This window comes from Lissotriton vulgaris, unplaced genomic scaffold (assembly GCF_964263255.1).
Source record: "Lissotriton vulgaris unplaced genomic scaffold, aLisVul1.2 SCAFFOLD_811, whole genome shotgun sequence".
NCBI lineage: Eukaryota > Metazoa > Chordata > Amphibia > Caudata > Salamandridae > Lissotriton > Lissotriton vulgaris.
Window position 1 is genome coordinate 391,076 of NW_028252708.1, and position 25,247 is coordinate 416,322.

The 25,247-nt window shown below is 49.0% G+C and overlaps 1 protein-coding gene across 2 annotated transcripts in view; it reads left to right on the top strand.

The window, feature by feature from the left end:
• Positions 1–25,247, top strand: part of LOC147662067 (kinesin light chain 1-like) — a 427,072-nt gene that overhangs the window by 384,792 nt on the left and 17,033 nt on the right. For both annotated transcript variants that reach the window (XR_015305983.1, XM_086951131.1), the window contains exon 15: positions 22,733–22,790. Coding sequence is in view for 1 of the 2 variants with exons in the window: in XM_086951131.1 (XP_086807257.1) it covers positions 22,733–22,790 (58 nt within the window). In the remaining variant the exon portion in view is untranslated. The remainder of the gene's footprint in view (positions 1–22,732; positions 22,791–25,247) is intronic.

Sequence of the window (25,247 nt, forward strand, 5' to 3'; positions counted from 1 at the left end):
TGTAGATACCACCATAGGAGGCAGAACCAACATGGAGGGTAGAGAAGCATAGAGATGACACTAGGTGAGGAGGATCCAACGTGGAGGGGTAGAGAAGCATAGAGATGACACTAGGTGAGGAGGATCCAACGTGGAGGGGAGAGAAGCATAGAGATGACACATGGTGAGGAGGATCCAACATAAAGAGTAGAGAAGCATTGAGATGACACTAGGTGTGGAGGGTAGAGAAGCCTAGAGATGACACTAGGTGAGGAGGATCCAACTTTGAGGGGAGGGAAGCATGTAGATACCACCAGAGGAGGCAGAGCCAACATGGAGGGGAGAGGAGTAAAGAGATGCAGCTGGTGGAGCCAGTGAATCCAATGTGGAGGGGAGAGAAGTATAGAGATGACAGAGGAGGAGTAGGATCCAGCGTGGAGGGGAGAGAAGCAAAGAGATGACACTAGGTGAGGAGGATCCAACGTTGAGGGGAGAGAAGCATGTAGATACTACCAGAGGAGGAGGATCCAATGTGGAGCATATGGAGATACCACCAGAGGAGGAGGAGGATCCAACGAGAACAGGAGCATGGAGATACCACCGGAGGAGGAGGAGCCAGTGAGAACAGCAGCATGGAGATACCACCAGAGGAGGAGGATCCAATGTGGAGGGGAGAGGAGCAAAGCGATGCAGCTGGTGGAGCCAGTGGCTCCAACATGGAAGGTAGAGAAGCATAGAGATGACACTAGGTGACAAAGCTCCAACGTAGAGGGGAGAGAAGCATAGAGATCCAGAGGAGGAGGATCCAATGTGGAGCGTATGGAGATACCACCAGCGGAGGAGGAGGAAGAGGATCCAGCGAGAACAGGTGCATGGAGATATCACCAGAGGAGGAGGATCCAATGTGGAGGAGCGAGGAGCAAAGAAATGCAGCTGGTAGAGCCAGTGGATCCAATGTGGAGGATAGAGAAGCATAGAGATGACACTAGAGGACGAGTAGAATCCAACGTAAAGGGTAGAAAAGCATAGAGATGACACTAGGTGAGGAGGATCCAACGTGGAGGGAAGAGAAGCATAGAGATGACACTAGGTGAGGAGGATCCAACGTGGAGGGAAGAGAAGCATAGAGATGACACAAGGAGAGGAGGATCCAACGTGGAGGGAAGAGAAGCATAGAGATGACACTAGGTGAGGAGGATTCATCGTGGAGGAAGAGAAGCATAGAGATGACAGTAGGTGAGGAGGATCCAACGTGGAGGGGAGAAAAGCATAGAGATGACACTAGGTGAGGAGGATCCAACGTGGAGGGAAGAGAAGCATAGAGATGACACAAGGTGAGGATACAACGTGGAGGGAAGAGAAGCATAGAGATGACACTAGGTGAGGAGGAACCAACGTGGAGGGGAGAGAAGCATGGAAATACCACCAGAGGAGGGACATCCAATGTGGAGCAGTGGAACATATGGAGGATCCACGGAGAACAGGAGCATGGAGATACCACCAGAGGAGGAGGATCCAGCGAGAACAGGAGCATGGAGATACCACCAGAGGAGGAGAATCCAACGAGATCAGGAGCATGGAGATACCACCAGAGGAGGAGGGTCCAACAAGAACAGGAGCATGGAGATACCACCAGAGGAGGAGGATCCAATGTGGAGCGTATGGAAATACCACCAAAGGAGGAGGATCCAACGAGAACAGGAGCATGGAGATACCACCAGAGGAGGAGGATCCAGTGAGAACAGGAGCATGGAGATACCACCAGAGAGGGAGGATCCGACGAGAACCGGAGCATGGAGATACCACCAGAGGAGGAGGATTCAGTGAGAACAGGAGCATGGAGATACCACCAGAGGAGGAGGATCCAGTGAGAACAGGAGCATGGAGATACAACCAGAGAGGAAGGATCCGACGAGAACAGGAGCATGGAGATACCACCAGAGGAGGAGGATCCAGTGAGAACAGGAGCATGGAGATACCACAAGAGGAGGAGGATCCAGCGAGAACAGGAGCATGGAGATACCACCAGAGGAGGAGGATCCAGCGACAACAGGAGCATGGACATACCACCAGAGGAGGAGGATCCAATGTGGAGCATATGGAAATACCACCAAAGGAGGAGGATCCAGTGAGAACAGGAGCATGGAGATACCACCAGAGAGGGAGGATCCGACGAGAACAGGAGCACGGAGATACCACCAAAGGAGGAGGATCCAACGAGAACAGGAGCATGGAGATACCACAACAGGAGGAGGATCCAACAAGAACAGGAGCATGGAGATACCACCAGAGGAGGAGGATCCAGTGAGAACAGGAGCATGGAGATACCACCAGAGGAGGAGGATCCAGTGAGAACAGGAGCATGGAGATACCACCAGAGAGGGAGGATCCAGTGAGAACAGGAGCATGGAGATACCACCAGAGGAGGAGGATCCAGCGAGAACAGGAGCATGGAGATACCACCAGAGGAGGAGGATCCAGCGAGAACAGGATCATGGAGATACCACCAGAGGAGGAGGATCCAGCGAGAACAGGAGCATGGAGATATCACCAGAGGAGGAGGATCCAGTGAGAGCAGGAGCATGGAGATACCATCAGAGGAGGAGGAACCAGCGAGAATAGGAGCATGGAGATACCACCAGAGGAGGAGGATCCAGCGAGAACAGGAGCATGGAGATACCACCAGAGGAGGAGGATCCAGTTGAACAGGAGCATGGAGATACCAACAGAGGAGAAGGATCCAGCGAGAACAGGAGCATGGAGATACCACCAGAGAGGGAGGATCCGACGAGAACAGGAGCATGGAGATACCACCAGAGGAGGAGGATCCAGTGAGAACAGGAGCATGGAGATACCACCAGAGAGGGAGGATCCGACGAGAACAGGAGCATGGAGATACCACCAGAGGAGGAGGATCCAGCGAGAACAGGAGCATAGAGATACCACCAGAGGAGGAAGATCCAGCGAGAACAGGAGCATGGAGATATCACCAGAGGGGGAGGATCCAGTGAGAACAGGAGCATGGAGATACCACCAGAGGAGGAGGATCCAATGAGAACAGGAGCATGGAGATACCATCAGAGGAGGAGGAACCAGCGAGAATAGGAGCATGGAGATACCACCAGAGGAGGAGGATCCAGCGAGAACAGGAGCATGGAGATACCACCAGAGAGGGAGGATCCGACGAGAACAGGAGCATGGAGATATCACCAGAGGAGGAGGATCCATTGAGAACAGGAGCATGGAGATACCATCAGAGGAGGAGGAACCAGCGAGAATAGAAGTATGGAGATACCACCAGAGGAGGAGGATCCAGCGAGAACAGGAGCATGGAGATATCACCAGAGGAGGAGGATCCAGTGAGAACAGGAGCATGGAGATACCACCAGAGGAGGAGGATCCAGTGAGAACAGAAGCATGGAGATACCATCAGAGGAGGAGGAACCAGCGAGAATAGGAGCATGGAGATACCACCAGAGGAGGAGGATCCAGCGAGAACAGGAGCATGGAGATACCACCAGAGGAGGAGGATCCAGTTGAACAGGAGCATGGAGATACCACCAGAGGAGAAGGATCCAGCGAGAACAGGAGCATGGAGATACCACCAGAGGAGGAGGATCCAGCGAGAACAGGAGCATAGAGATACCACCAAAGGAGGAAGATCCAGCGAGAACAGGAGCATGGAGATACCACCAGAGGAGGAGGTTACAGCGAGAACAGGAGCATGGACATACCACCAGAGGAGGAGGATTCAATGTGGAGCATATGGAAATACCACCAAAGGAGGAGGATCCAACGAGAACAGGAGCATGGAGATACCACAACAGGAGGAGGATCCAACAAGAACAGGAGCATGGAGATACCGCCAGAGGAGGAGGATCCAGTGAGAACAGGAGCATGGAGATACCACCAGAGAGGGAGGATCCGACGAGAACAGGAGCATGGAGATACCACCAGAGGAGGAGGATCCAGTGAGAACAGGAGCATGGAGATACCACCAGAGGAGGAGGATCCAGTGAGAACAGGAGCATGGAGATACCACCAGAGAGGGAGGATCCGACGAGAACAGGAGCATGGAGATACCACCAGAGGAGGAGGATCCAGTGAGAACAGGAGCATGGAGATACCACCAGAGAGGGAGGATCCGACGAGAACAGGAGCATGGAGATACCACCAGAGGAGGAGGATCCAGTGAGAACAGGAGCATGGAGATACCACCAGAGAGGGAGGATCCCACGAGAACAGGAGCATGGAGATACCACCAGAGGAGGAGGAACCAGCGAGAACAGGAGCATGGACATACCACCAGAGGAAGAGGATCCAGTGAGAACAGGAGCATGGAGATACCACCAGAGAGGGAGGATCCGACGAGAACAGGAGCATGGAGATACCACCAGAGGAGAAGGATCCAGCGAGAACAGGAGCATGGAGATACCACCAGAGGAGGAGGAACCAGCGAGAATAGGAGCATGGAGATACCACCAGAGGAGGAGGATCCAGCGAGAACAGGAGCATGGACATACCACCAGAGGAAGAGGATCCAGTGAGAACAGGAGCATGGAGATACCACCAGAGGAGGAGGATCCAGTGAGAACAGGAGCATGGAGATACCACCAGAGAGGGAGGATCCGACGAGAACAGGAGCATGGAGATATCACCAGAGGAGGAGGATCCAGTGAGAACAGGAGCATGGAGATACCACCAGAGGAGGAGGATCCAGTGAGAACAGGAGCATGGAGATACCACCAGAGAGGGAGGATCCGACGAGAACAGGAGCATGGAGATACCACCAGAGGAGGAGGATCCAGCGAGAACAGGAGCATGGAGATACCACCAGAGGAGGAGGAACCAGCGAGAATAGGAGCATGGAGATACCACCAGAGGAGGAGGATCCAGCTAGAACAGGAGCATGGACATACCACCAGAGGAAGAGGATCCAGTGAGAACAGGAGCATGGAGATACCACCAGAGAGGGAGGATCCGACGAGAACAGGAGCATGGAGATACCACCAGAGGAGGAGGATCCAGTGAGAACAGGAGCATGGAGATACCACCAGAGAGGGAGGATCCGACGAGAACAGGAGCATGGAGATATCACCAGAGGAGGAGGATCCAGTGAGAACAGGAGCATGGAGATACCACCAGAGGAGGAGGATCCGACGAGAACAGGAGCATGGAGATACCATCAGAGGAGGAGGATCCAGCGAGAACAGGAGCATGGACATACCACCAGAGGAGGAGGAACCAACAAAGAGGAGAAAGGAGTGGCAGCTGTTGGAGGCAGACGATCCAAAATGGAGTGGACTGAAGCATGGAGATACAAACCGACAAGAAGGATCGAACGTTGAGTGGACTGAAGCATGGAGATACAAGCAGAGGAAGAGGAGGATCTAAAGTGGCGTGGAAAGGAGCAAAGAGATGCAAGCAGAGGAAGAGGCGGATCTAACATGGAGTAGACTGAAGCATGGAGATGGAAGCAGAGGAAGAGGAGCATCGTACATGGAGTGGAAAGGTGCATAGATATACTTATTTATTTATTTACAGAGTTTTATATAGCGCTGCTGGACCCGAGGGTATCAGAGCGCTTTACGTGGTCAATATACATCCGTTAAATAGTTCACAGTGAGCATTAATCATGAGAATTCCAAAAAATAAACATGACATTCACATGGAAAGGAGGTAGCTAAATAAGATAATGCAGCTAATGGTGGAGGCAAGGAAAGAGAGGAGGAAGGAGGGTATAGAGAGTAAGGGAAATAGGGGGTTAGGGGCAGGAGGAGAGGAGGTTAGAGAGGTGGGGTGAGGTGACAGCAGAGGGGCAGGAGTCAGGCATCATTAAGATAGATCTTACGTGCCCCAGTATTTGTCGAGAAGTAGTGATTAGAGCCTTTTTTTGAAGAGAGGGTAGGAGGGGTTGCAGCGGAGATCTTTGGGGAGAGAGTTCCAAATCGTGCGGGCATTGCCAGAGAATGCATGGGATTGGGCTTGTTTGTATTTGAGTTTGGGAGGGATTAGGACAAGGGAGTTCGTGCTCCTAAGGGACCTAGAGCACCCAGCTTTTTGTAGTTTTTCAGCCAGATAGGAGTGGGTGTTAAGGTGGAGGGCTTTGTACCTGATACATGCAATCTTATATGCGGATCTTCCTTCGATTGGGAGACAGTTAAGGTTTTAAGGACAGGAGAGATGTGGTCAAATTTTTTACAATCAGAGATAAGTCTGGCGGCGAGGTTGAGAACACATTTAATAGGTGCCAGGTGGATTTTCGGGGTGCCAACGAATGTTGCGTTACCATAATCAATTTTGGACAGGACAAGTGATTAGACAACGATTCTAAAGTCATCGGCAGGAATAAAAGGTTTAAGTTTTTTGAGGTGATGCAGGGTGAAAAGGGCACTTTTGCTAGCATTTTTAATGTGTGGGATGAGATTACGGTTAAGATCAATACTGATGCCTAGGGATTTGACAGATTTCGAGGTGGAGAGGGGCAGTTAAGAGCTGTGATATCGTTGATCCAGAGTTGAATAGGGAGAGAGTTGTTCTTGGGACTGAATAGGATGATTTCAGTTTTTTTAGGGTTCAGTTTAAGATGATTGAGGTTGAACCAGGCTTGAACTTTATTCAATGTGTCAGGATGTCATTGTGGGATTTGATCTTGTTCTAAAGTTGGGTGTCATCGGCGTAGAGGTGATAGGATATTTTGGCTTGTTTGAGAATGAGGGTGAGTGGTTCCATGAATAGGTTGAATAGTGTTGGGGAGAGGATAGAGCATTGAGGAACTCCAAGTGAGACCGGTTTGGGTTTGGAGAGGAATTGACTGAGCTTAATTTGTTGGGATCTGTTTGAAGGAAAGAGGAGAACCATTCCAGTACGGTGCTCTCAAAACCAAACCGAATTTTAAGGGTGTAGAGGAGGGTAGAGTGGTGTACAGTATCGAAAGCTGCCGAAAGGTCCATGAGGATTAGCAGAGAGGATTCACCTCTGTCAAGAGACAGGTGAATATCGTCAGTAATGTTGAGCATGGCCGTTTCAGTACTGCATCCTTTTCTGAAGCCTGATTGGAACATGTCAAGGAGATTGAAAGAGACAATGTGGTTATTAAGTTGGGAAAAGACACATTTTTCCAGGCCTTTAGAGAGTAAGGGAAGGTTAGAGATGGGGCGTAGGTTGTTGAGGTCATTGGGGTCGGCGGAGGAGTTCTTGAGGATGGGGGAGATTTGACGTAATTGAAGAGAGGCCGGAACACAGCCCGTGGAGAGAGAGGAGTTGATGATGGTGGTCCAATGCGGGGCAATGATGTGTTTGAATTCTTGGACCAGGTGAGAGGGGAGAAGGTCTTTAGTGTGCGAGGATGGTTTGAGTTTAGAGATGATATTGACGATAGCTGTTTCGCTCCAGGAGGCATTGTTTTTAGTTTGGTGGAGTATGAGAGCGGAGCCTGGGAGGAGGGGTATAGAGAGTGGTTGGAGGATGTCTTGAGACGGGGAGAAGAGAGCGAGCTAGTGCTAAGCATGTTAGGGAGGAGGTGAAGTTTGAGGGGAGGTTGAGGTGAAAGGGGGGGCGGCAAAGGAAAGTTCAATCGCGTTGATTTTGTTGGAGAAGAAGCTTGCTTTTTTTTCACATCTTTCAATAGTTGCTAGTATTTTCAGAGGGCCAGAGGAGGTTTGTTTTTTAACAATGTTAAAGAGTTCTCTTGGGCGGTTTCTGGCATGATCTAGCTGCGTGCGAAGATAGGAAGCTTTTTCATTGAAGATGTGTTTTTGTATTGTGCTCTAGCATTTCTCAGAAGCACCACATTATCAGTGGTGGGATGGTTCCTCCAGGTACGTTCTGAGTGCCTGAGAGGTCGTCTTTCCATGTTAAGGTCCGAGTTGAACCAGGATTTTGGTGGGATGTTTTTTTCTTGTTTGTATTTTATAGGGGCAATTTGATCAAGGGCATCACGAATCGAATTGTTGTAGTGTTCAGTAAGGTCGTTGGTGCTATGTGAGAGAGGGGGGAGAAGTAAGCGAGATTTAATGGTAGATTCCAATTCGCCTGGAGGAATGAGGTGAAGTTTACGAGTAGGTCTCAAAGGTAAAAGGCCTGACGGGGTCGGGTGTATAATGGAGCATTTGATCAAGGGCATCACGAATCGAATTGTTGTAGTGTTCAGTAAGGTCGTTGGTGCTATGTGAGAGAGGGGGGAGAAGTAAGCGAGATTTAATGGTAGATTCCAATTCGCCTGGAGGAATGAGGTGAAATTTTCGAGTAGGTGTCAGAGGTAAAAGGCCTGACGGGGTCGGGTGTATAATGGAGCATTTTAAGTAGAAGAGGATAAGGTGATGGTCAGACCAGTCTACTGGAAGGATCTTAGAGACGGAGGCGAGATCCTTGTTAGTCAGGATAGCATCAAGTGTGGCACCTTTGTTATGAGTTGGGGATTGGCAAAGTTGGATCAGGTCGGTAACGTCCATGATATCGTTAAACCGGGAGACCGCAGGGTCATTATTTTTATTCCAGTGGCTGTTGTAGTCTCCTAGAAAGACGTTTTTACAGTGGGATAGTGACACTAGCGTAATAAGGTCGGACATCTCTTCAGTAAAGGAGATAGTTACCAGGGGGCTGGTAGATAGTATGAAGCCTAATGGTAGGGAAGCCTGGGGTGTGGATATCTGCGCAGAGGTATTCAAATGTGGATGGGTCTTGCAGTTGGACAAGCAAGATATTACGGTTATCTCTGAAGATAATGGCAAGGCCATTTGTTCAATTCTATCTTTTGTAATGATGAGATAACCAGGGGGAATAAGCAGATCTAGAATAGGAGTGGAAGGGGGTTTAACCAGGTTTCTGTAAGGAATGCTTTATCAATGTTTTCACTGAGAATGGTTTCCGCAATCTCAGTTGCGTGGCAGGAGGCGGATCAGCAGTTATTCAGCATGCATGACAAGGGTGTTTCGGTTGGGTATTTGGGGTGGGTGACAGGGGGGTACACGTATTAGTTGTTGTGGGAGTCTGGGTGACGTAGGAAGAAGGGGTAGTCTGCTGGTACCCAGGAGAACAGGGATAGTGGACTGAAGGCTAGGGGGAGTAAAGGGGTGGGATTCCTGGGGAGATGTCAAAGAGCTATTAAGGGGGTCAATAAGAATGGATGGAAGGCATGTGTCATGAGGAAGAGGGTGGGAAGTGTTGGCACTGAAGGCATGGGCGATTTTGCTGAGTTTAGTGGGTGTGGAAGGGGTTTTGGGGTTAAGAGGGAGGGTAGGGGGAGGTGGAGTGCAGGTGTAGGGGTTATCGCAAGGGGACGTGTTGGTGTAGGTAACCGCGTCGGTGCAAGGAGGGTAGTTCTTTGAGGGATTAGGAGTAGAGGAGTTGTTGTGTGATGATAGGGGGATAGAGATTAGCGCAGGGACAGGTGTGAGATTCTGGATAGAGGGGTGGGCTTTAATGAGGAGTGAGACATCAGTTCTGAGAGAGGTGAGATCAATGACAAGGAAAGTCAGGAGTAGTTCAACATTAAGGAGTGATTGTGTGAGAAGTGTGGAGTAAAGAGGTTCAATGATATTTGGGAGGACAGGGGAGTTAGCATCATTCGGGGGACGGAGATTAATGAGTGGAAGGGGGGGATAGCCTGGAGGGGGGATGGAGTTTGAGGTAAGGTGTATGGCGTGATCATTTTTGGAGGGAAGTGGAGTAGTGGTGGTCGACGTGGGAGGGGAATTCGTAATGGATGGGGGAAGTGGCGAGGAGACAGTGGGGGTTGGTGTACCCAGAATATTAAGGGATATGTGGGATAAATGAGAGGCCGCTGGAGGGAGAGAGGGGGAGGTCAAAGTGGGAGGTGTGCTAGAAAGCAAGGGGGAGGTGTGGGTCATTTGGCGAGGGGAGAGAGTGCATCAGAGAGTGAGGTGAAACGGGAGATTGTGGGCGAAGGGGCAGTAGAGGCGAGTGAGCTAAAGGAGTGAGGAGTGATCGGGACAGGGACAATGAGTGGTTTAGTCGATGTGCGCAGGGGATGTGGGCGATGAGTTAACGGTAAGGGCTAGGGAGACATGATTAAGATGGGAATTAGCGATGGTGGTGTAGTTGGGGGTTGTGGTAGTAAGTAGAGGTTGGTGATCCAGTGATATTGTGAAAGTGGAAGGGGGTGTAGTGGTGGAGTTGAGGGTTGGGGAAATCGGTGGAGGCGGGATATATAGGTCGGAAATGGGGGGGGAGAGAGGAAGTGTGGTTCGTGAGTGCTCCCGTAGTTGGGGTGTGTCAGAGAGAAGGGATGTGGGGGTGAGGGAAGAGAGGAGAGGTGAAGAGTCCGGTGGATGAGGGTGTGAGAGGGGGGGATTAGAGTGCTGTGAGAGGAGTTGGGATAGAGTATTAAAGTGATGTTCAAAAATGAGTGGGTGATTTTCAGAGGCTTGAATGAGGATGTTTCCAGATTTGAAGATGGAGATATCCACTTCGCCCATGAAGGAGGAAGATGGGGTGGTAGATAGTTTGAGACCGTAAGGAATCATGCCGGTGACAGTGATGGGGAAGTGTCGTAGGAAAAGGCTTTTCCACTTCGATGGGCATTTGGAGAAGAAGATGAGATTGGTGACAGCAGAGGAGTTAAGTGTATTGTGGTGATCATCAAAGAGGATCCATGGTGTAGACATAGGAGCTTATGTTTCCCATGTTTGGCGAGCTGAGGAGGGTTTATGATGGACCAGGAGTTGGGGCCTAGTTTAGAGATGGGAGAGGATGAGGTAGAAGGGGAGAAATGTGAGGGGAGGCATGTTGAGGAGAGTAGGGAGAGTGTGTGGATAGAGTACGGAGGGGGGGCTGAAGCAAAGACTGCTTGTTCCACTTTGAGTGGGAGGGAAAATATTAGGTTCAGGTCCAAACTGATAGAGAGATGAGGTGTAACCAGTGGACAAAATAGGTGAATTCAAACTCAGAGAAATGGATGAGGGTGGGGAGAGGCTGAAGGAAATCAATTAGGTGATAGCATGTTTAAAGCAAAATCAAAAGTAAGCGAAGGCATAAATGGCGAAATAATCCTAGATGGAGCACACCAAAACATCAGGTGTGGACAATCCAAAATAAACAGACAGTAGAGTATGGATTACACAAAGCAGATGGAGCGCCTCAAAATGCATGGAGTCAGCATATATATATGGTATAAATGGAAGAAATAGCATATATGGTTAGATAGGGCTTAACATAACAGGGGGATGTCAAGTCGAAGGTAGTATGCTGGTACAAGATAGATAAGCGGAGGTCTAAATGGCGATACAGCATATGCATACATGAGGAAGATGGAGCATATCGAAACATCTATTGCGAACAAGACATGAAAAGCAAACAATAGTGTAAAGGAGACACTGCAAATGGAGCACTTTACAATGTACAGCATCAACAATAAAAAATGGCAAATGTGGAAGAAAGAGTAGATAAAGAGTGGAGTATAGAAAGCAAGATGACGATAGTGCAACAACTAATGAAGGGGGAGAGAGAAGAAGTGGGTAGATACCATCAAAGCAGAAAAATAGAGAGGAGGAAAAAGGAACAGGGGAGTAGAGCTGCATTTAGTCAAGGCAGAAAAGAAAGTAAAATAAAGGAAAGGAACATGTCAAGATGAATTCAGGGGTTCCAGAAGGACCCGGATGGCCAGTTGGAGTCAGTCATGGGCTTAGAGGGGGCCTGCTCAGCCCCACATTAAGGGGGAGCAACTTGCTGCTGGCTTGCAAGCGGAGGGATCGTCAGCAGATGTGTTGTAGAAGCAGGTAACCCATGTAAGTGGTCTGGGAAGAGACTGGTCTGGGAAGGCACTCACCTCGACGGTCGGGGGTCAAGCAGGGCAAGTTCGCTTACAGAGGGTCTGAGCACCAAAATGGCTACATCGATGACCCCAGCAGTATGGGATTTTTTTATGGACAACAAGAATTAACAAGAAAGAATTTTGCCATAGGAAGAAGATTGTGGGACCTCTCTAAATCTACTTCTGTCAGAAACATCAGGGACCACCGTGGACGCTGACAGCGTGATCAGTTAATGATAGAATATTGGTCCCGGTCTATTGCTGTGGTGCCGCTATTGTAGGTCCAGGCAGCTCTTTTTTTTATTTAAGACTTGTTTCAGTTTCATGAAAAAGTGTCAGAAGAGGAAGAGGAGGCTCTAACATGGAGTGGAAAGGTGCATAGATATACTGGCAGAGGAAGAGGAGGATCTAACATGGAGTGGACTGAAGCATGGAGATAAGAGCAGAGGAAGAGGAATTTGAATTTGAATTTGAAATTTGAAAGGATTTGTATAGCGCTCGTACACCTGGCGGTTTCTTGGCGCTCACTGGCAACTGCTACTCAGTGTGTCGGAAAGGGGAAAAAGTTGAGCATTTAGGATGGGAAGGCTTGGGTGAAGAGGAAAGTCTTGAGGTCTCTACGAAAGAGGGGGTACTGGGTGCAGGTTCTGAGGGGCAATGGGAGGGAATTCCAGAAGGCTGGACCTGTGGTAGCAAATTTTGAACCACCCCACTTCTTCCGTTTGAAGCGGGGAACCAGGAGAAGGTGGTGAGAAGCGGATCGGAGATCACGTGAGGGAGTATAGGATTGAATGGCCGAGTTAATGAAGGAAGGGGCGGAGCCTGTCCGGGCTTTAAAAATGGTGCAGCCGAGCTTGAATAAGACGCGTTGCCGGACAGGGAGCCAGTGAAGGGAAGAGAGAAGTGGGGTAACATGGTGTGATTTAGAAAGGTTAAAAACCAGCCGAGCGGCCTGGTTTTGAACGAGCTGGAGACGTCTCATGAGGTAGTTGGGCATGCCATGGTAGAGGATATTGCCATAATCAAGGCGAGATGTTACCATGGCTAGAAGAATTAGTTTGAGCGCGTCAGAATCGAGAGACTCTGCGGATAGTCCTAAGTGAAAGGAAGGCTGAAGAAACCACAGCAGAAACTTGAGAATGTAGGGAGAGTTGATTATTAATTTTAAATCCAAGAGTTTTGACAGAGGATACAGGAGTGGGAGGGGAACCTAGTGAGGGGGGCCAGAAGGAGGAGGTCCAAGGGCTGGAGCAACCACCCGTCAGCACCAACTCCGTTTTATCGGGGTTGAGCTTCAGGTGGTTGAAGTTCATCCAGTCTTGGATGAAGATCATAATGGACTGGACATTGGACACGGACTCCGGGGTAGAGGAGAGGGAAAAAATGAGCTGGAGATCGTCTGCGTAATTGTACACAGAGACCTCCAGTTGCTGTAAAGCAAAGATGAGGGGGGCAATGTAGAGGTTAAATAAAAAGGGGGACAAAGAGGAACCCTGGGGGACACCACACTGTATGGGTTGAAATTCCGCAGAGAACTCTCCCAGACGAACCGCTTGAGTCCGGCCGCTCAAAAAGGAGGATAACCAAAGTAAGGCTGTTCCTCTGATTCCCGCCGCTTCGACACGTGACAGTAAGATGGTATGATCCACCGTGTCGAATGCGGCGGAGAGATCTAAAAGGACCAGAGCCTGATGTTGATTGGTATCCATTCCTTGTCGGAGGTTGTCCAGAACTGATGTTATAACGGACTCAGTTGAGTGGGCCGGGCGGAAGCCGGCCTGTCTTGGAGCCAACACACCATGACTTTCCACAAACTCGCTCAGGGTTTTTGCCACGTGTCGTTCCAATACCTTGGACAGGTAAGGCAAGAGGGAAATTGGGCGGAAGTTGACTGGATCGGAGGGATCTGCTCCAGGTTTTTTTAGAATCGGAACAATCACTGCCGATTTGAGTGCAGGGGTGACGATGCCCTGAGCCAGCGAGCTGTTTAGGAGCGCTAAAGGTGGTGAAGGGCAGTAAGTGTAAATCTGCTTTAGAATGTAGGCGGGGCAGGGGTCCAGCGGGGAGCCGGACTTAACCAACGGGAGAATGGAGAGGAATGAGTCAGTCGAGAGGGAAGGAAGTGAGTCCAGGTGTGCCGTGACTAGAGGACGGGTGGGGTCGGTGAAGGTCTGGGATGGAGGAGGAATGTTACTTTTGATTTTATTGATTTTGTCCAGGAAGAAGTGATTGAGCGAGTCACATAGTGTTTGGGAGGGAGATGGCTTGAGTGAAGTTCTGTCAGAAAAAGCAAGATCCTGGATGATAGAAAAAATTTCTCTTGGCCGATTCTCCGCGAGTTGGATTTTAGAGGAGAAATAGTTTTTCTTTGTGTCTAGAATGGCTTTCTTGTACTGACTAAGAAGTTCAGTATAGCGGTTTTTAGCAGTAGGGCAGTAGTTCCGTCTCCATTGTCGTTCAGTCCACATTCAGTTGTCGTGGAGGGAACTGAAGCCTGGGATACGAGCAGAGGAAGAGGAGGCTCCAACGTGGAGTGGACTGAAGCATGGAGATAAGAGCAGAGGAAGAGGAGCATCTAATGTGGAGGGAACTGATGCCTGGGATACGAGCAGAGGAAGAGGAGGCTCCAACGTAGAGTGGACTGAAGCATGGAGATAAGAGCAGAGGAAGAGGAGCATCTAATGTGGAGGGAATTGATGCCTGGGATAAGAGCAGAGGAAGAGGAGGCTCCAACGTAGAGTGGATTGAAGCATGGAGATAAGAGCAGAGGAAGAGGAGCATCTAATGTGGAGGGAACTGATGCCTGGGATACGAGCAGAGGAAGAGGAGCAATCTTGCACTCCGACCCAACAGACCTAACAGGACCTATCCCGTGTCAAATGAAGAAACCATGATGCTACTTCGATCCTATGAACATCCGGCCCAGGGAAGCGAGGAGAATATCAAAATAGTACCCATTGACTCCAATAGAATGTCCAGAAAGAATGACAGGAAAGCAATACATCACAACCTACAACATATTCAGTTAACTACAACGGAAACCGAAAACAGTAATGTCGATAACTCACAGAAAACCCTGAATTGCCTACTACTCAACTGCCGTTCGGCAAATAAACATGCATCAGACATAGCCGCACTCATCATTAACAATGATATCGACCTGGCCATCCTCACAGAAACATGGCTCAACGAATCATCATCTCCTACCATTGATCTCCTAGTTCCACCACAATATAACATCGTCAGATCAGACAGACCAAAGAAAGTGGGAGGAGGTATAGCGTGCATTCACCGCTCGGAGATCGAGGTCAGCCAATTCCAATCTGACCCCATAGAGTCCTGTGAATACCTTGGTCTTAATATAAGAGCACTAAATAAGCAAAGCTGCAACCTGCATGCATTCTACCACCCACCTGGGGATAACGCAAAGTTCACAGAGGAACTAATAGAGATCATAACGGCCAACTCAAACCTGGATGCCAACAATATATTCCTAGGTGACTTTAACCTACACTGGGACGACGACAATGACAAGCTGGTTAACACGATGAAAGACTTCCTCAATGAACTAAACCTTACTCAAGCATGCACCCAGCCCACTCACTCGCAAGGAGCGACGTTAGACTGGATTATCTCAAGAAATAATGTGACATCGATCCTTGCTATAGATCCATGCGATTGGTCTGACCACCACGCCATAACATTCACGATACCTACAATAAAAAAGGGCAAGACCGTGCAACCCCGCAAGTTCAAAAAACTGATTCGTGAGACAAAGGAAGCCAATATTCAACAATTGGTTGAAAGATGTGAGAAAGACCTGAAGCCACACAATAACAGGCAGAATGTCAATGAGCTGACTGACCATTACATAACCTCGATCGGTAACATCGTCAATGACACCATGCCTCAAAAACTGAAAAACGTCTCAGAGAAGCCAAAAAATCCTTGGTTTAATGAGGCACTGAACGAGGACAGGCGAAAACAAATAATGGCCGAAAGGAAATGGAGACAACATCCCTCCTCCCCCGAGTTGAAAGCCCTCAGAAAAACCAGAAAACAATATAACAAAAAGATAATCAACTCCAAAAAAGAATTTATAAGGGCTGAACTGGATAATGCCATAAACAGACCACGAAAACTCTTCGAGATCCTAAAACAACAGTCAAACAAACTAACCAAAACGACCCAAGAGAACTCAAAAACTCCCATAAGTTGTGAGGAATTCTCCTCATTTTTCTCGGAAAAATACAAACTACTAGAAGTTGAGCTCACAAGTGCAGCAGCCAACCTTGTGACCCTTCCTTCACCTAAAAATGAGGCTAATGAGACAACAGAGGGTCCTCAAACAAAAAATAAAGCAAATTAGGACACATTTGAACTATATGACCAGGGTAAGATTGCCAAAAAGCTAGCCGAACTTAGACCGAACAACCACTATCAAGACCCTCTACCGTCAAAGTGTGTAAGAGAAATCAGCCACACTCTAGTTCCGATCTGGACCCAGATAATAAATGCTTCATTTACACAAGGGACCCTCCCCGACTGCCTAAAAACGGGGCAGGTAGTGCCCATCATCAAAAAACCAACAGCGGATGCGACAGACCCGAATAACTATCGACCAGTGACCAACATACCTTTACTGGCCAAACTTATTGAGAAATGCGTACAAAGCCAACTGAGTCAACACATCGCTAAGTTCGTATTACTAGACGACTGCCAATCAGGATTTAGAACAGGACATAGTACTGAAACTGCGATCCTGCATATTGTTGATGACGCCTTACAAGCCCTTGACCAAAATCAGGCATGCCTATTGATACTACTAGACCTGTCATCAGCTTTTGACACGGTAAATCACGAAATACTAATAACCAGGCTTCAAGACAGGATGGGTTTGTCCGGAAACGTACTGAAATGGTTCAACTCTTTCCTACAGAACAGGACTCAACTATTCCTGATCAACCAAGCAACCTCCTCCCCATGCCCTAACTCAATCGGGGTCCCACAAGGCTCAACTCTATCCCCAGATCTATTCAACTTATATGTAGAACCCCTTACGGAGATTCTTCAAAAATCACGGATATCCTATCACATGTATGCAGACGACACGCAAATATATATAAAGATCGCCTCCCGTGATGACGTCGACCGAATGAATGACACACTAAAGAAAGCGTTGCAATGGTTAACAACTAATCATCTAAAACTAAATGCAGACAAAACTGAATTCCTGCTAATCTCACCAACAAGGAGCCAACCTGAAGTAAAGGAATGGGTGAAATTGGTGACTGCGTTAAACTGCACTCCGACCCTAGTTAACTCAGCTAAATCACTGGGAATCACGTTAGATGAGAACCTCGACATGAAAGCTCACATTAACTCAATGGCTAAGAGCGCCCGCTTCCATTTGAACTATTTAAGAAAACTAAAACCCTTTATCTCTGAGCGGATCTAAAACTGGCCACCCAATCGCTAGTTATCTCGAGGATTGAATATGGTTGTACCACGTTAGCTGGCCTACCCAAGACATCCATAGCACCACTAAAAGCCTGCCTCAACGCAGCGGCAAGACTCATCACGGGAACGAAGAAATTCGATCATATATCGCCCCACCTGAAAGCCCTAAACTGGCTACCTTACGAGGCCAGAATTCAAATGAAAATGGCCTGTATTACCCACAAAGCGGTTCACTACAACATGCCGAGATACCTAGCCAAGAAAATTAAACTTTCGGGAGGCAACAGACCAAGCAGAAGTGCCAAAGAGCTGCTATTGCGACCGGCCTTCTTCCGCAAGAAAAGGACCTACGACCGGGCCTTCTCCGGAGCTGCACCCAGAATCTGGAATTCACTCCCTCCAAACATCAGGAAGATTCAAAATACGGAAACATTCAAACGGGAACTAAAGAGCCACTTGATGAGTAAATACCCTACGTAGAGAAACTACAGACTATTGATATGAATATCTACGCCAAAGAGGAGGTACTCATCATGAATAATTGGAAGTTCAATATCAAACAAATGAAAGACTCCCGTCCGAGCCTCGGCTACACACTGTACTACTACCCCATATATTTGGGAGCTTATATACCGTATCTCACAGCTCAAACTATATAACCTCTACCTCACTTTATTATGTTTATTATGTTTATGACTACTATGACAAGCTAAACCTATGCAACTCCTAATGGCTAACTATATAGGCAATTGTATTGATAATGTTATATAACCCTACCTCTACGAGCTTGAAGATATGACTATGACACAAGCTGAGACCAATGCACCTCTCAATGCCTTTTATCTAGTCACCCTTTTACCACACCGCTTCTACCTCATAACTGTTTGTTGTTATAATTGATGTGATAATTGTCAAGTCTTTAATCTTTTTATGTTCAGCGCTCTGATACCCACGGGTCTTGTTCGCGCTATACAAAACACTATAAATAAAATAAATAAATAAAATAAATCTAATGTGGAGGGAACTGATGCCTGGGATACGAGCAGAGAAAGAGGAGGCTCCAACGTAGAGTGGACTGAAGCATGGAGATACAAACAGAGGAAGAGGAGCATCTAATGTGGAGGGAACTGATGCCTGGGATACGAGCAGAGAAAGAGGAGGCTCCAACGTAGAGTGGACTGAAGCATGGAGATAAGAGCAGAGGAAGAGGAGCATCTAATGTGGAAGGAACTGATGCCTGGGATACGAGCAGAGGAAGAGGAGGCTCCAACGTAGAGTGGACTGAAGCATGGAGATACAAACAGAGGAAGAGGAGCATCTAATGTGGAGGGAACTGATGCCTGGGATACGAGCAGAGAAAGAGGAGGCTCCAACGTAGAGTGGACTGAAGCATGGAGATAAGAGCAGAGGAAGAGGAGCATCTAATGTGGAAGGAACTGATGCCTGGGATACGAGCAGAGGAAGAGGAGGCTCCAACGTAGAGTGGACTGAAGCATGGAGATAAGAGCAGAGGAAGAGGAGCATCTAATGTGGAGGGAACTGATGCCTGGGATACGAGCAGAGGAAGAGGAGGCTCCAACGTGGAGTGGACTGAAGCATGGAGATACAAGCAGAGGAAGAGGAGCATCTAATGTGGAGGGAACTGATGCCTGGGATACGAGCAGAGGAAGAGGAGGCTCCAACGTGGAGTGGACTGAAGCATGGAGATAAGAGCAGAGGAAGAGGAGCATCTAATGTGGAGGGAACTGATGCCTGGGATACGAGCAGAGAAAGAGGAGGCTCCAACGTAGAGTGGACTGAAGCATGGAGATAAGAGCAGAGGAAGAGGAGGCTCCAACGTGGAGTGGACTAAAGCATGGAGATAAGAGCAGAGGAAGAGGAGCATCTAATGTGGAGGGAACTGATGCCTGGGATAAGAGCAGAGGAAGAGGAGGCTCCAACGTAGAGTGGACTGAAGCATGGAGATAAGAGCAGAGGAAGAGGAGCATCTAATGTGGAGGGAACTGATGCCTGGGATACGAGCAGAGGAAGAGGAGCATCTAATGTGGAGGGAACTGATGCCTGGGATAAGAGCAGAGGAAGAGGAGGCTCCAACATGGAGTGGAGTGAAGCATGGAGATAAGAGCAGAGAAAGAGGAGCATCTAATGTGGAGGGAACTGATGCCTGGGATACGAGCAGAGGAAGAGGAGGCTCCAACGTAGAGTGGACTGAAGCATGGAGATAAGAGCAGAGGAAGAGGAGCATCTAATGTGGAAGGAACTGATGCCTGGGATACGAGCAGAGGAAGAGGAGGCTCCAACGTAGAGTGGACTGAAGCATGGAGATACAAACAGAGGAAGAGGAGCATCTAATGTGGAGGGAACTGATGCCTGGGATACGAGCAGAGAAAGAGGAGGCTCCAACGTAGAGTGGACTGAAGCATGGAGATAAGAGCAGAGGAAGAGGAGCATCTAATGTGGAAGGAACTGATGCCTGGGATACGAGCAGAGGAAGAGGAGGCTCCAACGTAGAGTGGACTGAAGCATGGAGATAAGAGCAGAGGAAGAGGAGCATCTAATGTGGAGGGAACTGATGCCTGGGATACGAGCAGAGGAAGAGGAGGCTCCAACGTGGAGTGGACTGAAGCATGGAGATACAAGCAGAGGAAGAGGAGCATCTAATGTGGAGGGAACTGATGCCTGGGATACGAGCAGAGGAAGAGGAGGCTCCAACGTGGAGTGGACTGAAGCATGGAGATAAGAGCAGAGGAAGAGGAGCATCTAATGTGGAGGGAACTGATGCCTGGGATACGAGCAGAGAAAGAGGAGGCTCCAACGTAGAGTGGACTGAAGCATGGAGATAAGAGCAGAGGAAGAGGAGGCTCCAACGTGGAGTGGACTAAAGCATGGAGATAAGAGCAGAGGAAGAGGAGCATCTAATGTGGAGGGAACTGATGCCTGGGATAAGAGCAGAGGAAGAGGAGGCTCCAACGTAGAGTGGACTGAAGCATGGAGATAAGAGCAGAGGAAGAGGAGCATCTAATGTGGAGGGAACTGATGCCTGGGATACGAGCAGAGGAAGAGGAGCATCTAATGTGGAGGGAACTGATGCCTGGGATAAGAGCAGAGGAAGAGGAGGCTCCAACATGGAGTGGAGTGAAGCATGGAGATAAGAGCAGAGAAAGAGGAGCATCTAATGTGGAGGGAACTGATGCCTGGGATACGAGCAGAGGAAGAGGAGGCTCCAACGTAGAGTGGATTGAAGCATGGAGATAAGAGCAGAGGAAGAGGAGCATCTAATGTGGAGGGAACTGATGCCTGGGATACGAGCAGAGGAAGAGGAGGCTCCAACGTAGAGTGGACTGAAGCATGGAGATAAGAGCAGAGGAAGAGGAGGCTCCAACGTAGAGTGGACTGAAGCATGGAGATGCAATCAGAGGAAGAGGAGCATCTAATGTGGAGGGAACTGATGCCTGGGATACGAGCAGAGGAAGAGGAGGCTCCAACGTAGAGTGGACTGAAGCATGGAGATAAGAGCAGAGGAAGAGGAGCATCTAATGTGGAGGGAACTGATGCCTGGGATACGAGCAGAGGAAGAGGAGCATCTAATGTGGAGGGAACTGATGCCTGGGATACGAGCAGAGGAAGAGGAGCATCTAATGTGGAGGGAACTGAAGCCTGGGATACGAGCAGAGGAAGAGGAGGCTCCAACGTGGAGTGGACTGAAGCATGGAGATAAGAGCAGAGGAAGAGGAGCATCTAATGTGGAGGGAACTGATGCTTGGGATACGAGCAGAGAAAGAGGAGGCTCCAACGTAGAGTGGACTGAAGCATGGAGATAAGAGCAGAGGAAGAGGAGCATCTAATGTGGAGGGAACTGATGCCTGGGATACGAGCAGAGGAAGAGGCGGCTCCAACGTAGAGTGGACTGAAGCATGGAGATAAGAGCAGAGGAAGAGGAGCATCTAATGTGGAGGGAACTGATGCCTGGGATACGAGCAGAGGAAGAGGAGGCTCCAACGTAGAGTGGATTGAAGCATGGAGATAAGAGCAGAGGAAGAGGAGCATCTAATGTGGAGGGAACTGATGCCTGGGATACGAGCAGAGGAAGAGGAGGCTCCAACGTGGAGTGGATTGAAGCATGGAGATAAGAGCAGAGGAAGAGGAGGCTCCAACGTAGAGTGGACTGAAGCATGGAGATAAGTGCAGAGGAAGAGGAGCATCTAATGTGGAGGGAACTGATGCCTGGGATACGAGCAGAGGAAGAGGAGGCTCCAACGTAGAGTGGACTGAAGCATGGAGATAAGAGCAGAGGAAGAGGAGGCTCCAACGTGGAGTGGACTAAAGCATGGAGATAAGAGCAGAGGAAGAGGAGCATCTAATGTGGAGGGAACTGATGCCTGGGATACGAGCAGAGGAAGAGGAGGCTCCAACGTAGAGTGGACTGAAGCATGGAGATAAGAGCAGAGGAAGAGGAGCATCTAATGTGGAGGGAACTGATGCCTGGGATACGAGCAGAGGAAGAGGAGGCTCCAACGTAGAGTGGACTGAAGCATGGAGATACGAGCAGAGGAAGAGGAGCATCTAATGTGGAGGGAACTGATGCCTGGGATACGAGCAGAGGAAGAGGAGGCTCCAACGTGGAGTGGAGTGAAGCTTGGGGGTACAAGCAGAGGAAGAGGCGGGTCTCACGTGGAATTGAAAGGAGCGTGGGGGTGCAGCTAGTGGAGAACCCCACCCTCACATGGAAAGCACTTCTAGTTCCACCTAATATTAATGACCTGAAGGCCAGAGGATGAACCTTTCCACTCAGACCTGTAAAGTGGAACAGCTGCTTGCAACTAAGCAAGGTTTACATTTATGAAGGTGCTTCAGAAATCTCTAGCTCAAAGTACCTTGACTGCTGACACTGGTCTGATCACCCGGATGCTGGAGTGCGTTAAGCGCTTTATAAGTGGAATGATAACAAATGTTTGTGCCCAAGGACATCATCCATCCAAGAATATGAGACAGCTGGAAGTCAGGGGGAAGGGAGACCCTCAGTTGCTGTAGGAGGCTCAGGAGACAGCTTATTGGTGTTTAATGTGCAGTTTCTGCTGCCATCCCATCTCTGTGGCTGCACAAGCCCCCCACCATGGTTTAGGGAAGCAGGGCTGCGGCACACATGTCATCGAGAGAAGGCACTTCACCAGCCTTTGAAGTGAGTATCTATGCAAGGTTGCTGCAGGACCCCTCCTGGAGAACAGGCAAGGAAGCTAAAACCCTGGCACTGAGGGGCAGAGAGGGCTGCACATATGTAATGTTCCTGCCCTTTCACAGTGCCCCCGATGTGCCACCCACAACACAAGCAAACACACAAGAGCGCACGCCCTCTACTCTTCCCCCTCCCTGGTTGGTACCTTTAGGTGAGTAACCTAACTAGCGACCTGTGTGAGACTATATGTTGCATTGTTCAGAAACACTGACAGATTGTGTAAGCTTTGGACACTGTACTAAAGAGTGAAATTAATGATTTGTTAATTTGCATTTCTTCTTTTGTAGCATGAAACGGGCGGCGTCCCTAAATTACCTGAACAAATCCAGTGATGAGTCCTTCCAGGTAAGAGTGCAGAGGGGTGCCAGTGTGCAGTGCAACCAGTGTGCAGTGCAGGGACACTGCTTCCTGTCCTAACCTTTGTATCTCACCGACTACCCCTTGGATGAGGGAAGGACAGGCATACACTCAACCCTCTCTAATCTCTTACCTCACTACTCCCCATCCCCTGTCCTCACTCCACCCTCTTCCTGTACCTCTTAAACCTCCTTTTCCTTCATCTCACCTAAGCCCACCATCTTCTTGTCCCTGACCTCACTCATCCTTTCCTCATCCTACACTCCTCTGCCTCCTGGTACCTGATTCCTTGTCTCCATCATACTACTGAATGCCCCGCTTCGTCCGCACCCACTGTCTCAGCTCAAGACACCCGGGCCAGGCCCTACTACCCTGCCATCCATCCACTCACTGCCACCCTCCTAGACCCCCCACCATTGCCTCATGTCTCACGCAGGCCTTTCTCTATGGCTTTCCCTCTCTAATGTCCTGGTATCTTTATACTATACCTTATCTAAAATCTCCGAATGCAGGTCTTACCCCTCATGGCATTTCATGTAACCTTCCTTGCATCCCTGCATTCATCGCTGTATCTCATTACACTCTTCTTGAACGCTTAGCACCTGTCTACTTCTTACACTACTATGTATGTTTCACTTATCACATTCCACTTTTCTAGAATGCCTCCGCACGTGCTTACTTCTTACACTACTGTTCATGTCTTCCCACACTCCACTTTTCTAGAACCCCTCGGCACCTGTTTACTTCTTACACTACTATGAATGTCTTACTTACCACAGTCCACTCTTCTAGAATGCCTCAGCGCCCACCTACTTCTTACACTACTGTGTATGTCTCACTTACCACACTGTGCTCTTGTAAAACTCCTCAACACCTGCCTGCTTCTTACACTACTGTGTATGTCCCCCGGATCACAATGCACTCTCCTGGAACCCCTCTGCGCCTGTGTACTTCTTCCATTTGTACTTTTTACAGTACTATGTATGTCTCACTTAATGCACTCCACTCCTGTAGAATGCCTAGCTTCTGCCTACTTCGTACACTACTAGGTGCCTCACCTACCACACTTGAGGAAGGCCTCAGCACCTGCCTATCTCTGACACTACTATGTATGTCTCACTTACCACACTCATGTCACCAGCACATCTGTTCACCTTCCACTCGCCCCTCACTGTCCACCCTAATGTCCTTTTGGTGTCTCAATCCTGTACTTTCCTCTATCTCCCTTACCTCTTTCCTCTCTCTCGTTGTCATCTTCTCTCTGAAGGCTACATTCAACAATGTAATTAAAAGTAACGATGCTGATTGCAATAATGCTGGTATCACTGTTTGTGCAGCCTCCAGTGTCCCTACTACCACTAGCACGTGTGATAACGGCATGTGCATCCTTCAGTGCCCCCACTAACACTATCACTTGTGGTAACTGCTCGTGCAACCCCCAGTGCCCCCACTAACACTATCACTTATGGAAACCGCTCATATCACTACTCCAGGTCCGACTGCTTCTAGAAGAGCACAAACCAATATGGCGAGTTCTGCTGTTACCCCTGCTATTGGTTCCACTTCTACTGTTCCTATATTAGTGGTCCTCCTAAGTGTCCTGCTGGAAGTCCACTGGAACAACACAAGAAGTGAGCCTGTCACCTGACATGTCAGATTCCAAGAACCTCATCTCCAGAGTCCCCCATGGCACGTCGGAACCCAAGAACCTTATCTACGGAGTCCCTCAAGGCTCTCTCTCAGCCCAACCCTATTCATCATCTACATGACCCCGCTGGCAGTCTGTATCAGATCACACAGCATCTACATAATTTTCTACGCTGACGATTCCCTCATATGGGGTTCCTATCAGACAAGCCAACACCCCTCCCACAACAAAGTCCAGCATCTTTACTTGATTGACCGTCGGGCTTCCTGGATGAAATCAAAATGCCCGAAACTCATCACAGAGATGGAAGACCTCCGCTTAGGACTCCACCTGGTGGACCCCAGACCTCGACCTCACACCCACCCCACCACCTATGCCAGAAATGTAGGAGATTATCCATTAGCAACATGACAGCACAAGTCAACGCAGTGATCTCCTCAGGCTTCTACAACCTGAAAATGCTACAAAAAGATCTTCTAAGGGCTACCAGAAAACACTGGAAATCTGTCACATGGGCCCTCATCGCCAGCAGACCTGACTACGGCAACACACACTACTCAGGAGTCCCCAAGAAATTCCTGACCAGGCTCCTAAATGACGCAGCAAGACTCCACCTGAACCTACCTCGCTGAACCCACATCACCCAAACCTCAGGAAACTTCACTGGTTCCCCATCACAAAGCCAACCAGAGCAGACTCCTAACACACTTACAAGGCATTTGACAACATTGGCCCTATCTACCTCAACAGCCAGTACACCTACACTCCCCCTCCCCTAAACCCAACTCTCACTAGTA